Consider the following 18,186-nt stretch of genomic DNA (forward strand, 5'->3'; position numbering starts at 1 on the left):
TCAAAAAAAGCCTCTTTCGAAAAAGAGCATCTAGACTACAACCAGTACTGTCAAAAAAGCAGTCTGGATGCTCTCTTTCGAAAAAGCACAGTTTGCATTACATAGCACCTTCTTTCAAAAGAGCACTTTCAAAAAAGGCGTTATTCCTCGTAAAACAAGGTTTTCCACAGTCAAAAAAACCTGCCGCGTTCTTTTGCTTTATTTTCAAAAGAACATGGGAGCAGTCTAGACACGGGAGATTTTTTCGAAAAAACCCTGTAGTCTAGACACACCCTCATGGTGTTAAGGACATTGTCAGTTTTGGCAGTGAAGAGATGAGATTTATTGAAAGGGAGGTTCTCCATTCTCATCTGAAGGTCTTTCGGGATACCCAATGCCTGGAGCCAGGCAGCCCTGTGCATAAACTACTGCTATTGTGGGCTGCCATGTCTGCGACATCCAGGGCTTCCTGGAGGGCTGTGCATGATATTGTCTGACCCTCCTGAATAGTGGCCTAGAGCTCTGGGAACATCTATTCTGGAAGATGTTCAACAAGCTCCCGTAGTTTGGTGTAATCGGCGTGGCCATAATTAGCCAAGAAAGCTGAGTAATTTGCTATCTGAAACTGCAAAGTGGCCGATGAGTAAACTTTCCGGCCAAGGAGATCAAGATGCTCGTGGTCCTTGTCTTGTGATATGGAAAGAAACTGGGGTAACTATCCCTACAATGCCCAGCATCCACTATCAAAGAATTTAGTGGAGGGTGAGAAAATAAAAAGTCCACATCTTTGGCAAGAATAAACTATTTTGTATCGGCTCATTTATTAATGGGAGGAGCTGATGCCGGTGTTTGCCATATTGTATCCGCTGGTTCCCGGATGGTCTCATCCTTTGGGAGGGCTATCTGTGTGGAGGCTGAGGGCTGCAGACTTTTTTAAAGTTTGTGCTGTTTTTCTTGCACTTCTTGAAGGTCAATCTCCTGTTCCATGGCTACTCTTTTAAAAAGTCCTGAAATTGTTTCAGGTCATCACTGGATGGGGAGGTCTGAGGAATTACCACTTGTCGGTTGAGGAGGAGGAATTGTTTAGTGGTGATATATCCTTGACATCCACTGGGGTCTACATCCTCTTCCGCAGAAGGTTCTTCATCTGGCACTTTAGAGATGGTGTCATGGGTGTGATGTGGAGGAGATGTGATTGCTGCCCTCGTAGAAGTAGGTGGCATTGTGTGGATATGTCTATACGGGGACCAGGCGTTCTACAGAGGCCAATGAATGGGGTACAAAGGTGGTGCATATGGCCATGGCTGTCCATATCAGTGAGGAGCTGGTGGTTTGTATGAGGGTTTGGATGGTCTATGTTCCCAAGGAGGTCTCTGAGTGGGAGGAGAAGCGACTATCCTGACCATCTGCACTGCCCTCCCTGCATGGTATGGAGGCAGTAGGGGAAAGAGATGGTTGTTCTATAGCACCAGTAGGGGAGTGATCGGTGCCAAGAAGCAGGGACTGCGGCATCGAGTGGACCTCTATGTCTGTATGGTGGAGGAATTGAGTTGGTGCTAACATGCACTTTGGCATCATGTGTTTTGGTACCAGCCTGGCAGTAGTGGTCAGTGCTAGTTGTCTCTGCTCATCGGTGCCGAGGAGTGCACCAAGCCCAGTGCCAGTGGCATCTCTGCCTGGCTCTGCTTTGGTGCTGTTTCCCATGCCAGCATTGTCAGTGCTGTTGTGGAGATCTCTTGCATGTTGGCTCCGAGTCTGCCCTCTTAGGCAGAGAAGTTGGGAACATAAAAGAGGTTGAGGGAAGGAGTTGAACAGAGGATATGGTGGGGCGGGGGCGGGGGGACGGGACTTAATGCTTATTCTCGCTCCGAAAAGAAATATTTTTGTTTTTGAAGAAAACAGGGGCAAGAGGAAGAGCTGGGGAAGGAAGAATGGAATAAGGTTATTTTCTTGCATCTCAGATAAAGAAGTGAAGACTGCTAAGAGCTCTGCCTGCTTTCACAGACAGTAGAGAAGGAACTGAGGGGGGCATGTGGCACGTGCAGTCAACAGACACAAACAGCACCACAAGGCAGCTACTGCGCAGGCACAGCACGACCAGATGTGGAGAAATCCCTGTGATATTATACTTTGTATTAAGATCGTGTCCTTTTAGATATATCTTTAAGTGTTCTTATAGAATCTCTGTAACATTTCTCCTATAACTTTATATTAAGATATATAGATCTTGTAAGAAAAAAATGTCTTTTGAGCTCTCCCCTTTCCTTGATTGCCCTGTTGAAATGAATGAGGTGTGAATGGAGAATGAAAGGTGAGCACCTCCAGCAGCAGTTGCAGGGGTGGAGAAGGTCTGGGAGCCAGATCCAAGACAATACCTGTGAAGTGAGCTCATGAAGAAGACTGGACAGACAGAGACCTTGGGAGTCAAGCAGCAAGTGCCTGCCCTTGGAAGAACTCTCTTTGAAGCAGCATTAAGAAAGGCCAGGTGATGACTAATTGGCTGCATGAGAGGGATAAACAGGAGGCATCTTGCAGAGGGACCCCGGGTTTTCGTCTTGTTAACATGGGAGCATTGATCCGGATTGGCAGAAGCCCGGCTCCACCCCCTCCCCCATCTAACTCACCTGGCCAGTGCAGTTAGGGGGAGCAACTTTTGGTAACAACAAGATGGAGTGTGCTTGTATGTGTGAGAGAGTGCATGAGTGTGATGTATCATACGCATATGATAAGTATTGATTATTCTATGTGTGATCAATAAATGTGGCGTGTTGCCTTATCCCTCTGAAAAAGATCCCGAGTACTTCTTTTAAGTACAACACAGATACTGCTAAGAAAAACTCCAGTCACCAGCACGAAGATGCACCAAGACCTAGAGCGGAGCACCCACAGGGACAGCACTCAAAGAAGAAGCAGAGGTTTCCCCTTCAAAGCACTGCTTCTCTCTAGCTGGCTGTGCGGCCACCCTCTGCCCCTATTGAGTCCTCAAGTGCACAGTTTTGCCACTCGCCACTGCCTGCACCTCCCATCTGCTCCCCTGAGGTTCAGGTGAGTCTCCCACCCTGCTGTGTTCCTGCCGAGGGTTGCCAACTCTCCAGACAGGACGCCATTTGCAGCAACGGCATCCAATCTGGGAGAGTTAGCAACCCTAGTCCTGCCCCTGCCTCCACAGCCCCTTTCCCCAATGGGGGGGATGCTGGTGCTGGGGTGCATAAGGCATCAGCATTGGTAGGGGCCACTCTGGGGGTACGTCTAAACTACATGCCTCCGTCGACGGAGGCATGTAGATTAGCCAGATCGGCAGAGGGAAATGAAGCCGCGATTAAAATAATTGCGGCTTCATTTAAATTTAAATGGCTGCCCCGCTCTGCCGATCAGCTGTTTGTCGGCAGATCGGGGCAGTCTGGACGCGACGCGCCGACAAAGAAGCCTTTCTTGATCGGCACAGGTAAACCTGGTTTCACGAGGCATACCTGTGCCAATCAAGAAAGGCTTCTTTGTCGGCGCGTCGCGTCCAGACTGCCCCGATCTGCCGACAAACAGCTGATTGGCAGAGCGGGGCAGCCATTTAAATTTAAATGAAGCTGCGATTATTTTAATCGCGGCTTCATTTCCCTCTGCCGATCTGGCTAATCTACATGCCTCCGTCGACGGAGGCATGTAGTCTAGACACACCCTGGGAGAAGCCATTTTACCAGATGAGCTTGACTGACAGGGCAGGCAGGCTAAGAAGGGGATGGAACATGGGGTGGGGGGAGGTGTTCCCTGTCATCCATGAGAGCTGGAGTTGTCTGGATCATAGAGTGTTGGCCAAGCTAAGGAGAAAGCAGGGGCTCAAAATGAGCTGGGGAACATAGCCATGCTGGCCAGAGAGAACCAGAGAAGCAGCCCAGGGAGAAGACGGTTACTCATCTCGTAACTTGTTCTTCGAGATTTGGAATGGATGTGAACACCACATCTTGCAGAACAACAGTTACGAGAAGGTGAGTAACCATCTTTCCTTCTTCAAGTGTTTTTCTGAGTCCAATCAGGCGATTCCCAAGCTCTTCCACCAGAGGTGGGGTCAGAGTTAAGGAATCACTGATTGGAGGACTGCTGTGCCGACAGCTGTGTCGCTTCCAGCCTGCTGGTCGATGGCATAATGAGTGATAAACATGCATGGAGGACTAGGCTGCTGCTCTGCAGATCTCCTGGACTGGTACTTGGGCAAACAAAACAGTTGAAGAGGCAAGAATCCTTGTCAATTGGGCTGCGATCACTGGGAGAGTGATCTTGGCTAGCTCATAACAGGTACAGATGTAGTCTGTGACCCAAGACAAAATACACTGGGAGAAGAGTAGGAGACCCTTCATTTGATCAGCTATAACAATGAAATTTGGGTCAACTTCCTGAATGATCTTGTGCACTCAGTGTAGAAGGCCAGTGCCCCCCAGACATCTAGAGCAGCCATGGGCAACCTAGGCTAGTCAGTGGGCCACATGAATGGCCCTCCTTCATCTCAGTAGGCTGCAAAGTGCTGTAACTAAAAGGGTCCCACAGAACAGGACAGTTTTGCTAACTGCACTCGTTTACCCAGAATTTGCTGTGTGCCAGGTGAACTGTGGCAGCACTTTGATTAGATGCAGACGGAACACACAGCTCTTACCATCAGTGTGGTGTGCAATCAGCATGCACCTGACTGCATGTGCCCGTGCTTTACGTGCGTGTCATTTTCATAGTACTGGAAACTATGCAGGCAGGAAAACTGGATGAGGCTTGAGCTGCACCTGGTCTTTGTGGAAGACAGTGTAGGGGGCTCAGACATTGGAGCTTTCAACTCTGACACCGTCCTGGCTGACGTGATGGCCACTAGAAACGCCACCTTCCATGACAGGCAGAGGAGGGAACAAATGGCCAGGGACTTGAAGGGCAGGCCCCTAGGTCTTGAGAGGACCTGGTTGAGACCCCAGGTCAATAAGGGTGGACATGAGTGCAGGTGGAGCCTTCCCTTTCCTTTGAGAAAGGGCACTACCATGGGGCTGGCGAATACCGATCGACTCAGTTACCCAGGGTGGAATGCTGAGAGAGCCAACAGGTGAACCCTAAGGGATGATAATGTCAATCCTGGCTCCTTCAGGTGACGCAGGTAATATAGGATAATAGGAATGGGTGTCTGGGTCAGAACTGGGCACCTTCCTGTCCCGTCTCGTTTGTCCCCCACCTGGGACAAAGGAGACGGGATGGGACAGCCAACACCCAGGCCACCCCGGTGGAAGGCGGGATAAGGGACAGCCTGAAGGTAAGATGGTGGGGCGGGCTCTGGCATGGCCTAGGGGATACGGTGTTCACTGGGGAGGGGGGGGTGTTCAGGTCCAGTTGATGTTGTTTGCACCAGCACAAAAACCTCTTCCCCTTATCTTGTTAAGTGGCACTGGTGGATGGTTTTCTGCTACGAAGAAGCACCTCCCACACCAGCTGCATGCACTGGAGTTAACAATGAAGCTTTCAAACCATAAGATGCAGGGAATGAAGGTCTGGATGCAAGAGGTGACTGTGGTGAAGAATCCTATCTCCCAGGAGTGCGGAATGAGCTAGCAGATCTCAGCAGATCATTGTTCAATAACAAATGGCCTCTCCACCCAGATGTCCTACTTTCCGTCTTCAGTAGGGGTCGTTCCTCTAGGTTGTCCTGTTTGCCAACCCGGACAACAGGAAATGCCTGTTCTCCTCATCTCAGAATAATAATCAGGGCTCATCTCAGACTCATTCATACTCATGTTGGGGGGTCACCTGGGGTACCCTTTTCCCCTGACTTCACTTGTCCTCAGGGTGCCTCTCAAAATATTGGGGACAGGTCATGGAAGATGTTACTAGCTCCAGCATGGCTTCATCAGCACTGGTACATCACACTCCTAGAATTGTCCATTGTCTCCCTAACAGAAGCGTGAAGTAAGCTTGAAGCGGTCTGAGGCTCAGTCTGGCATGCCTGACTACATAAGTGCATGCTGCCATGTGACCTAGAAGACTCAAACATCCTGTTGCAGTTGTGGTGGTGTCATGCAAGAGACACTGGCTGATCTGCAACATGGCACGGAGCCCAGCACCATCCCTGTGAATTCCATGCTCTGGGTTGGAATGAGTGTTGACTTTTCTAAGTTGAGCAGTTGTCCCAGCCTGCAGAATGTGTCTCTGACTACTTGCATGTGAGATTCCACCTGCTCCTTGGAATGCCCTCTCAGCAGCCAAATGTTGAGATAAGGGTACACATGTACCTGTCTCTTATAGAGAAAGGCTGCAACTGCTGTGCACTTGGTGAACACGTGGGAGACCGTGGAGAGGCTGAATGGGAGCATGATAAATTGATAATGTTCAAGATTTACTATGAACATTAGGAGTCATCTGTGAGCTAGTCGAATGGTGATGTGAAAATAGGTGTCTCTCCTGTCAAGGCCTGCGTACCAATCCCCCGGATCCAAGGAAGGGATAATCATGCTTAGAGAGACCATATGGAATCTCAACTCTACATTGATCCTGTTGAGACCATGAAGGTCCAAAATGGGCCTGAGGCACCCTTCTGATTAGGAAGTATTGAGATTAAAACCCCTTACCTCTTAACTCCTGAAGAATCTCCTCCAACTGCACCTCCTGATGAAGGAGTTGCTTGTGAGAAGGGTACCTGAAGATGGACAGGCAGAGCAGAACTGGAGTGGGTATTTTTCTTCCACTGTGCGGAGGACCCACCGGTCTTATGTTATAAGGGACCGTGCATAATGGAATTGGGATAAGCGGTTGAGGAAATGGGAGGCAGGATCCGGGATGTTGAGTGGCATGTAGTCCTCAGGTATCCCATCAAAACCCTTACTTAGGTCCTGATTGGGGCTTTGTGGGTCCTTGGCCTTAGCTTGTTGACTGGCAGAACAGCCTGCACCTACTGTTTCAGCCCCTGCAGCAGAAAATGTCCTGCCTCAGGTGTGATTGGTATTGGTGCTGCTGCTACAGTTTGAAGGACTTTCTCTGGGTAGATGGGTTATGCACGCCAGACATCTCACTGTGGCTCCAGAGCCTTTTAAAATTGTATCTGCTGAGGATAACCTGTTGGTTGACTATCCTCAGCTGTAAGCCCCCACCACTGTGTAGCCCTGTCTGACAAACCATCTTCTTGGCCTACTTGGCCTTGGGATCTGGTGCCTGTTGGCCTTGGCACTCTTGTTTACTGCCAAGACCATCAGTGAGCATAGGGGAGGATGTGAGAATAGGAATTCATATCCCTTAGAGGGCATGTAATATTTTCTTCCCGTACCTCTGGCAGTAGGAAGAATAGAAGCTGGGATCTTCCAAATGATAGAATTTGTCTTTTGTATTGCTTTGATTTATGGGGGGGCAACCCTTGATGGACTCTCGTGGTAAGTGTGTCCATCATGGAGTTTTCTGCTTCTGCTGCCTCCTTCGCCTGCAGGCCCATATTGTGAGCGATGCAACAGAGTCAGTCCTGATGGGCCTTATGGTCGATAGGAGGTGACCCAAAGGTTGACGCCCCTTCTACCACCGCATCCAGAGAGGAGAAAGAGGAGCTGAGCAGGAAGAACTGGGTAATCCGATACCTCCACAGGACCTGACTCCTGCATATCCCCATGCTGGCTGTCCAGTGAGTGTCAAGGTCCTGGTAACCGGAGGCACCTATTGGATCCTGCTTGTACCTGTAGTCATGACTTGTGGGCTTAGCATTAATTGCCTCTGCTGGATGTGGTGTGGGGGGGTCATCCCAGGTGACCTGAGGTGGTGACCTGCTAAGATTGCCAAACTGGAACCCATGAAGGGGATGCCCTGGGTTTGGTGGCACACCCAGTAGGTCCAAAAGGACCACTATTTGAGTGGTGGCCATTGGCATTGGCAGGCCATATGGGGCTCTCCCTTGTGCCTGCTTGACTGAAGCCTACCACTCCTGGAGTTGGCTGACTCAGTCTCCGGCACAGAAGACCTGGAGGGAGAGGACCAAGGTGGTGCCAATGAGCAGGTGGTCAGTGCTGTTTCTTGTTGCTTAGCAGTGAAGAAGAGGCCGGGGACCGGTGCCTACTACTGTGGGACCAGAAACAGTGCCCATTCCGTGGTGCTGGGAAGTGGTTTCTGGAGTCCGGTGCTGAGTAATGGTGCCACTCTTCTGATTCAGACTAGGACCAGTGGCGGCCGCTCAGTGTTGGGGAGTGTGGCAACACCTGCACCAGTCCCATGCATGTCTGCATTACCACAGGCACCAGTGAGCGATGCCAAGACAACGGGGACCTGGAACAGTGTCTTGGAAAGTGCTGGTCTGTGGATGGGGAACACCGCAACAAGGCAGGCTTGTCTCTCACCAGCACCTGTGTGGGCGGTGCAGCAGGCCTGTCCTTGTCTGCTGCTACGGGAAGCACCGTTAACTCAATCGAATCTCTGGCCTCCTCAAACCTGTCTGGTTTTGAGGGTGGCTCCAAGACCTCCACCAGGTCCTGAATGGCAGGGGAGCTGGTGCCAGACTCAACAGTGCTTGGGCTACTGGGATCAGTGGTGGTGCTTAATGTTATTTAGTGGCTGAATCCTGCCTGCGGACTCTCTGGCCACTAGGCGTCTAGCAGGTCTGTGTGGGGAGTGGCCTGTCTCCCCTTTTGTGGCACTTGAGCAGCACCAGTGATGTTGAGTGGTGCTGTGGCTCTGCCGATGAGTTAGGATTCTGGGGCTCCTTTACTGGGTCCTTTCTGCGCGCCTTTTCCCAGCCGATCCTGGGGCGCTCCACACCGAGGAACTCAGCCCAGGTGCTGCAGGTCTAAGGGTGGCTCCCATCAGAGGTTGCGCTTTCTTTTTTCATGTGAGGCTAGAAAGCCTTGCAAATTTGGCAGTGCTCTGATTGATGAGCTTCCCTCTGCAGCATAAGCAGGAGTCATGGGGGTTACTATTAGGCATCGGCTTCCAGCAGGAACCACAAGCCTAGAAGTCCTGGGCCTGTGGTGAGCCCCAGGCAAGTGGGGGACAGAACGATCCCGGCTGCCCAGAACTAGGAACTACTAAGAAGAAGAAAACTAACAACTCTAACTACAAACTGTGACGCTAGGAAGCACTTGTGAGCAAGTGAGCCATGTTCCAACGCCATCATGGATGGTAAGAAGGAACTAAAGAGGGGGTCAGGTTGGCAGGGTCATACACTGAGCGCCATGAAGGCACCAGTCTAGGGGGCTCTACAGCTGGCCCAATGGGAGCTGTTAGGGGAAAGTTTCCAATGTCCATGCATGTAGAGTATGTGCACCTGATTGGAATCAACATGAACAAGCAGTCAAAGCACAGCTCGGGGCGGGAAGCAGGGTCATAGCAACAAAAGCCAGAGAAGCAGCCCAGGAAGCTGGTCAGTGCTGCGAGCAGAGGTGCAGAAGCAGCCCGAAGAGCAGAACTGTGCTAGGAAAAGACCTGTACCAGACAGAGCCAGAGGGGCTAGAGAAGCAGTCCCAGGGTGCTGGAGGCAGAGCAGCATCCATGCTGAGGCACAGTGGAGCTGGGGCTGAAGCAGTCTGGAGCCATATGTGATGAGCAGCTAGGGAGAGCAAGGGGGGGGGACCCTAGCTAGATGGTCTAGCACAGGGTGACACCGCAGCCAGGAGATCTTGTAGGCCACACATAGAGGGGGATAACCCCAATAGAGGGCTGACACCTAGATCCTGAAGGTGTGTGGCAACCATGGGTATGTCTACACAGCAACATTATTTCAAATAACTAGCGTTATTTCAAAGTAACGTCGTCCATGTCTACACAGCAGGCATATATTTCAAAATAGTGTCAAAATACTGTCAAGCTGGAGGACTTCTTACTCCGACTCCTGCAACCCTCATTGTACGAGGAGTAAGGGAAGTCGGAGGAAGAACACTCTATTTCGAAATAAGTGCTGTGTAGATGCTCCCAATTTTGAAATAAACCATGCAATGGACATAGCTCAATTTGCATAGCTTATTTTGAATTAAGCCCTGCTGCATAGACGCACCTCACCTGCAGCACAGCCTGGGCCTGGGGTGCATGAAGCACAGACTGTGAACTTCCCTTACATTCCAGAGATGGCTGGTTGTGATGTTCCCATGCCCACAAAGCAGGGTTACAAGTTTCCTTTAACTTCTCCCATGTTTTCCTTATTCTTTTTTAAATTGGTTGCTGTTTAGTAAATTGTATTTGCTTTGAAGTGTATGGAATGATGAGTGGGCCAAGGAAGCGGCCAGAGAACAGAGAGCACCCTGAAGTGGGGACATCATAGCCCCTGACTTAAGTCTCCTGAATAAGTCTGGGGGTTGAGCCCTCCAGGAATCCTGGGCCCAGGCTTGTTGGGGTTACAAGGACCCTACCATGCAGTAAAGTAGAAGAGGAATTCTCAGGTCAGGGAGGCCTCTGGGTAAAGGAAGTGAGAGCGAGGACTCAGATCCTTTTGCTAGCCCATTTCACCAATAATGGTCCCAGTCCCCACTTACACTAGGTGCATGGTCCTTTTTATGATCACTCCCGCCCTGGTTTCCACATTGTTGCAAAGAACAGAGAGAGCTGGTCACCTTTACGCCCCATTTAAACCCCTCTCACATTCTGCAGTGCCCAGCACACCCGCCCTGTGAAGGGGCTGGGACGTTCTCGCTGTTTTCTCACTCAGACTTTCACTCCCTCGCATTGAAATGAAGTACTCCAGCTGGCTTTGCCACTTTCACCTCCTTGCACATTTCGGGATCCCCAACATGACTGTATCTCAAAAATATAATTTGTATTTATTGAAATTAGCAATGAGGGTTTAGTGCAAAGATACAATCACACACAACCCCCCTCTGGTGCTGTCAACAGTTCAGGGGCAGCCAGTTACAAAAGCCACAGGCACCTGAATTTAGTTGTTTAATCATTCTCCAAAGCCATCAATCATTTAGAACAATGGCATCAACCCCATGCACCCCAGGCTACAGCCTAAGATGCCATGGGAGTGAGACAAAAGTCAAACCAGCAAATATACACAGAGCAGGGCTCACCCCCTGGACAAAGGGGCAGCAAATACTCTCTCCCTGGAGACAGTGCACATGCCCACATGCAGAGCAGGGCTCACCCACTCCACTGTTGCATGTTACAGACTAGATCCTATTCCTTAGCCAAGGCTTTGTTTTTACCCCATCCCTGCCTGACTCCCCTTTACACTCCCTCCCTCACGGAATGTATTTTTCCTCTCACATCCATGCCACAACACCAATCTGCAATGTCCGGTGCAGAGGGTGGGGGGAGGATGGAGTTGCAGAGGGAGAGGATGATGCAGGGAACGGGAATTCCTGGAGGCTCGTCAGATGTCCAGCTGATGGCTTGGGCCAAGAGCACAGCTAGGACACACCATGCTCAACTGCCCACTATGCAGTGCCAATGAGCACCCCTCGTACATGCCCCACCCCATTACCAGTGGGCAGAGCCCCCAACACTACCAACCCAGCTGGGCATCCCTCCCCATAGCTATGATCCCAGCCCCACTCCCCATGCCAGGCTCTCCTTCGGGGGCTGCCTGTGGGTATGGATCGGTCCCCACCTGGCCCAGCTGAGGGCCACGCTGAGAAGCCATTGCAAAAGGCATGTTTGAGGCACAGACTCAGTTCATTGCCCAAATCACACACGTCATAGATCTGCCCCATAATCCCAACCCAACATATGGATCCACCCCACAGACTCTGCTGTCCAGGTCCACCCACAGACCCGAACCAAACCATGGATCCAGGTCTATGGACCTACCCAACCCCTCAATCCACCCTCATGGACCCACTCTATATAGCTGGACCAGGCCAAGGACCCCAGGACAAAGCCCATAATGCCCACTTGTCCTATAGTGCCAGCTAGTCCATGATACTGACATGGCCCACAGCTCTGACACCTGTGGGGCTGCCCCGGCACACAGTCCCGCCCTCTGGTATCCTTGTGATTTCTGGGCCCAGCCCATAGGCTCAATGCCACAATCACAGTGCAACCCCGGCCCACAGCCTGTGGCTTCCCCAAATTTCGTCAGTTCAAGGGTCTCTGTGGAGAACAGTCAACTCACAGTCCCCAGACAGGCCAAAGCCATTTACGCATGTGAGTGCTCCTTTGGCCTCTTGATGCTCACAGCATCCCCAGTGTGGTCCTCCTCCCACCCCTTCCCTGGGCATATAGCACCCCCATTCCATCCACCTATCCCCAATCCTTCAGACTCGCAGAATCACAGCGTGAGTGCCCCACCCTGGCCCCTGCAATCCTCTAGCTTGCAGCTTCCCTCCGCAAGCTCCTACCCCCTCCCGGCACACCACCCTGCTCAGCACAATCCTTCCCCCTGCCCCCTATTACCCACCCTAGCACACAGCTGCCCCTTCATGGATTCTTCCCCGTTCCCTAGTCAGGCATGCACGCATCCCATGCCCTGCTCCTCCAGCACACTGGATCCCAGCACTCACGGTCATTGCACACGGGGCCTCCGTACGAGGTCATGGTGCAGTCACATGTGTAGCCGTCCCACTGCTGCAGGCAGACGCCCTGGTTGGCACATGAGTCCTCGGTGCAGGTGGTGCTCGGGCCTGGGGGCAAAGGGCCGGAATTGGGTTATAGGCCTGGCTCTGGCTGCTGCTCCCCTAGCCCTTTGGGACAGAGGCTGGGGCCAAAAACCATGGAAAAGAATCAGGTGAGAGAGAGGAGGAAATCTGCAACAAGTTGGGGCAGAGCTGGGGATGGAACAGAGGCCCCTTGATCCCCCTGCTCACCTCACACTCTAACCAGTGGACCCCATCTCCCCCCAGAGCTGGGAGAGCTCTCAGATGCCTGGGCACCTTACACTAGGGATGGGGGAAGGAGGCAGCAATGGCAAGTGAGGCATGCGGTGACGGAGGGAGCAAAGCCAGAGCCTGTAAGGGAGGTGTCCCTGGCAGCCCCTCCATCCCACTGCTGACAGGAGGCCGCATGTGATGAGTGAGATAACACTGGGGTGGCGGTGGTAGCTGGCTGCTAATTAAGGTGTTTGCAACTCTCTGATCCCCCCATCAGAGGGGCTGTGCTAGAAGCCTCTGGCTTCTGAGGCTGGATCCCCATTATCAGCAGGAGAGAAGGTGGAGCCTCTGGTTGGAGCACTAGGAATGGGGAGACCTGTATTGTCTGAGCATACAGCACCCCCTGGTGGGAAAGGCTGGGATTGGAGTGGGAAGCTCCCTCCACAGTCAGCACTCCTGCCCTGCTCCCTACAGCTCTCCCTGCTAGGGTTGTGTGGGCTCTGGGCAGCGAGGGGACTCTCTTACCATCACAACCCCTCTCGACTTGCCCGATCCGATGCAGGGCGTCAGCGATGAGGTCAGGCAGGCGGCCATTGAGGTCCACAGAGGCTAGGCAGCCTTGGAAGCCGTCCCGCGAGGCCACCAGCTTGGGCAGGTTGTTGAACATGTTCTTGCTCAGGCCCCCGATGTACAGCTCTCCTGGGGAGGGCATGGGAGAAGTCAGCAGGGAAGGGGTCCTGTAGCCCCCTGCATACCACAGGGCTGCCCGCCCACCTTCCCCTCCCCTGAACAGACCTGGCCAAGGAAGGAGTGAAAATCCCCACCCCCACCCCATGCTCCATTGGTCCATATTCCCCTGCCCCGGTTGTCCACCAAACCCATGCCCTGGGCATGGGGGAGCAAAGGAATCCAAGCCCCATGAACAGAGCCCAGGGGCCTGGGGTGGGGGGAGTGGAAGTGATTCGCTCCTGAATACACCCCCCCCCACCCTGCAGCTGGGATCTGGGGGCTGTGGAAAGTTCTAACTCTACCAATGATTTATGGGGTGTCAGACACAACCCAGAGTGAGGGGAGGCCCCCCTGCCCTGCCACCCTTTCCCATAAATCAGCCCTTCCTCCACACTCTATTGTTGAGGAAGCAACAAGATTCACTCCCCCACACCGCCGGTGATCCCCCAATAAATCCCAGCACCTGTGAACATTCAGTACTGTTAACACCACTCAGTAACTGCCAGGAATACCCCAGGAGACCCTCCCATTGCTGCTATCAGCTTCCCGTTTCCCCCATCGCTGCCCCACCCTGTATTTCCCTATCCTCTCAATTGACTCCCCATCTCCCCAATCACTGTCACCACCCCACATCTCCCCTATCACTGCCCCTACTCTCAATCCCCTGATCTCCATCTCCCCTATCACCGTCCCCAGCCCAGGAGGGGAGCCCTACCAATTCAGGGAACGTTCTGGTCAATTTAACAGCCACACAATTTTAAAATTAGTCAATTTCAAGTGTTCAGATGTTTACACCTAGAATTCCAGGGTGGTATAACCATCGGGATTCAGACCTAAAAAGGGGTTGTGAGGAGGGGGGTGGTTCCAAGCAGCACAGGGGAGACCAGGCCCACCTCCACCTCCAGTAACTAGCTGCACGAAGTTCTGGCGCTGCTATCCTGCCCCTCAGCTCCTTCTGGCAGGGGTAGGTACCCGGAGGTGGGTCTGACTCCTTAAGCCGCTGTGCAGGAGAAGAATAAGTCCTGTCCTTCCCCAACCAGAAGGTGACTAGCAGTTAGAGACAGGGGCCCCACAGGAGTCTCTGGATGGGACACCCCTGCCCTGACCCTCCCCTTGATAGATTTCAGAGTCTTGAGACATGATTTTCATGTCCACAAATTTGGTAGGGCCCTACCCATGAGCCCCCCAACCGCTTCTCTCCCATTACCTGTCCTCCCCCCATGAGTCCCAGAGCCCCAGTGTGGTGCTGAGTGGTTTTTGGGATAGGGGCAGCACTGGAGATTAATGGAGGTGCAGGCTGTGACAGTACGAATTTAAGGGACGATATTTGTGAGTCTCAGATCATGCCCACGCTTCTGAGCTGACAGTGGCATCGTAGTACCACTACAGCTGTGCTGCTGAAAGACCACTCGCATAGACACCCTGCTGAAAGGAGAGAACTCTCGCATCAACGTAATAAAACCGCCTCCATGAGTGGTGGCAGCTGCATTGGGGGAGAAGCTCTCCTGACCACATGGCGCTGTGCACATGACCCCTTATGCCTGTGTCACTCACCGGGGTGTTTTCCACACCCTGTGGTGACACAACTGGTAATGCAGACACAGCCTTGTGCGAGCTTCAGTTTCTCCTCTGTGCTGCATTGCTACGCGGTGCGGGGAAAGGACTAAGGGTAGGTTTGCAGTTAAAACGCAGCACCGGTGCAGCTGTGAGGCTGGAGCACTTCAGAGAAGATGCTGACAGGAGAATTCCTCCTGGGAAGTTCTCCTGTGGGTGTAGTTTCTCCATCTCTGCAAGAGGCAGTAGCCATGGTGACAGGAAAAGCCCTCCTGTGGACACAGGGTTGTCCGCAGCAGCACTTAGGATGGTGTAATGGCTTGGCTAAGGTGAGTGAGTTATTCACTCCCCTGAGCGACATAGCAATACTGAAGTAATTTTGTAGTATAGACCAGGGTCAGCTTAACTATGGTGCTCAGGGGCTATGGGTTTTTCATTCCCCTGACCCAGGTGACAACCCCCTCCTTCACCCAAACTCCCTCTCAGACATCACACCATCTCCTGCATCCCAGTCCCTCACCCTATGCAGCTTTCTGTGCCCAGCCTCCATCCTAGACCCTGTACCTCCTCCACAGAAAAGTGCAGCCGTTTCCAAAATCTTGGAGTGTCCCTTCACCAAAAATTATTGCCCACCCCTGCCATATGCAGATCAGTAATCCTCAGACCAACTTTAGTCATTATTCCTCTATTGGTATCCAAAATACTGAAATTGCCTCATTGCATTATGAGCTCCCTAGAAGGAACACCACCCATAGCCAGGAATGATCAGTTTCTATTGTTTAGCCTGAAAAAAATAACTTTAGAAAACTCCCTTGAACCATCTCCCTGTCTACCCACAAACAAATCTAATGTTCCTTCTTGAACCATTGTTGTTTCCCTACAGAGACCCCTACCCATGTTCAAGCAAAGTGTTCTGATGCCTCTGCATCAGCTCTGTTTGGACAGCATCTCCTAGCTGATAGTGCTGGGGTTCTGTCTGCCTGTCTCCAACACTCTGGGCCCCCAGCTACCATCACCATCTAGGAATCCCGATCAGTTCAAGCTTCACAGAGTGGTGACATCTCTCCATCCTCTCTCTCTAGGTATAGCCTCCTGACCTTGCCTTACGAGCAGCTATGGTTTGCTAGACCTAAAGTTTGTAATCAACTTTGTAATCAACTTGAATCAGATTCAAGTGAGTTGTAATGTTGTAACTGTTTTATTTGTCTGGCTCCCCTTGCATGGTTACTACCTAGAAATAAATAACTTTTACAGTTAAGCTGGTTTCTTTTCTCTCTTTCTCTCTCCCTCCTCTTTGGGGATCTTTTGGCTTTCCCATTCACTCTGTTCCTTGTACCTAAGCTAAAGATTCCTCTAGCACCCCAAAATCCGGTGAGATTTGCTCATCAAATGGGTTACTAGCAGAATGGGTTTGGTGTGAAAGTGGAGATAGTGCTGAACTTGGGGGGAATATGAAGTTGGCAGCTTAAATGCTGTTTAAACCCAGCCCACTGAGTCCAAGAGCACCTGAGGGTCACAGCTTGGCTCTGCTGCGCATCTCAGACAACTGAGTCCAGGGACATATAAGGGGTCCGCTTGTGAGTGCTGATTAGCCAGTCCTCTCAGACGTGCTTTGGTAATGGGTGTGACTGTGTGTGTGTTCATCTGTGTGTGTGTTCATCTAGGGTAGGAAGAACCCTATCCGGGGGAACCTAGATCCTTCAGAACAGCCTCATTGGGAGGGAACTGGCAGAAGGGAGAAGTAAAGCTCCACATGACTGATAGAATCACCACGCTCATCCCTCAGAAGAGTAACCCTAATAAATGAGCATATTCCAAAGTAATGGGCAGATCTGATAAATTGGTGGAGAACTTGTTGAGTAGTTGCTTCAGAGTGGGGAAACTGAGGCTAAAACCTGAGCAAATTCTCTCTCTTCCTTTTTAGCCTAAGCTCCTTAGTGACATCTCTCTATCTTTCGCACAGAATATTTGGTAAAGACCGTAAGGTTTAAGTTAAGAATTGTGCTTTGAATCCCCGTAGAACTGTGCAATAAGGAGTTAAATGTTGTGCCTTAAAAGTAAAGATGTTAAAGCTATATTGAGACTGCGTGAGTAAAGATGACTAGTGAAATAAGGGAAGTAGAGATGGCTGAGAAATCCCCTTTGGCTGCTCGCTTGAGACAGGAAAAAGACAACTGGTTAGAGAGGTGGTAATGAAGAAGGGGAAGTGCCCATGGGAAAAGAGGTGCTTTAAGAGTGAAAATCCCTGACTGAAGCAACTCTGGGCTTTGAACAATATTGCACAACCATTAAGCCATGAGGTAGTGTACAGGATGCGGCTGCTGCATGGACATTGTTTTATGCATGTCTTGACATGGTTGAAATGGTAAAGGGAAGGCAGGAATTGGAGCTGGACAGAATGCAGTTACAACAGCTTTTAAACAAATGTGAGACTGATGGATGTGAATTTAAGCAGAAAAACTTAAAATGGTGACTGTCCTTGGAAATATGCAAGAGGAGAGGGACAAGGCCAACAGGGATGCATATCAATACAGGAAAGTGTTAACAAAATGTTTGTGTGGGTTAGAGGAAGCAAGAGCAGCAACTTGCTTCCTAGCAGATGGAAATAAAGCAGCTAAGGCAGCAGCAGGCCACCAGAAGTTGAGGCAGAGATTAGTAAATTGCTGGTAGCGGCTGTAAAAATAAGAGAATTGCAATTGGGAGCTCCCTGGAAGAACAGCAATACCGCCGGATGCTCACCCCAATTGGTCACAAATGCACAGTGTTGCCCCTATTTCCACAAGGGAGGTTAAACACACAGTTGCAGGAGCCGATCTTTCCACAATAGAGCTGGTCACAGATGTAATAAGATGGTCTCCCAGTCAGGCCAAGGCTATTGCCAAGAGACTGGGACCACTGAACTGTGACAGCCCGTGGCATTGCTGGCTCACATTTGGCAATGTACCTTTCTGCTGATGACATGGACCTAACCCAGTTGGCTCAGTTATGTGCTCCTCCTTGTGATGCAGATCTCTGGACATAAGCATAGGTTCTTAGGAGCAGACTGCCCCTGGGCTCTGGTAATGGATTATAAGTGCTCTCAAAATATTACTGCCTGCTTCTTTTCTCAAGAAGAGCAGAAACCAACAGAAGCCCCTGAAACTTACCTAATTCAAAAAAAGATGCTGGCATTTCTCTCTGAGGGTATGTCTACACTGCT

General features: G+C 51.2%; 1 protein-coding gene across 25 annotated transcripts in view; it reads right to left on the bottom strand.

The window, feature by feature from the left end:
* The window catches only part of NRXN2 (neurexin 2), a 354,461-nt gene that overhangs the window by 133,887 nt on the left and 202,388 nt on the right, over nucleotides 1–18,186 (bottom strand). For all 25 annotated transcript variants that reach the window (XM_075939216.1, XM_075939213.1, XM_075939215.1 and 22 more), the window contains 2 exons: nucleotides 13,230–13,403; nucleotides 12,399–12,518 (listed from right to left, as the gene is read on the bottom strand). In XM_075939216.1, coding sequence (XP_075795331.1) covers nucleotides 12,399–12,518; nucleotides 13,230–13,403 — 294 coding nt within the window. The remainder of the gene's footprint in view (nucleotides 1–12,398; nucleotides 12,519–13,229; nucleotides 13,404–18,186) is intronic.

This window comes from Pelodiscus sinensis, chromosome 11, assembly GCF_049634645.1.
Source record: "Pelodiscus sinensis isolate JC-2024 chromosome 11, ASM4963464v1, whole genome shotgun sequence".
Taxonomy (NCBI): domain Eukaryota; kingdom Metazoa; phylum Chordata; order Testudines; family Trionychidae; genus Pelodiscus; species Pelodiscus sinensis.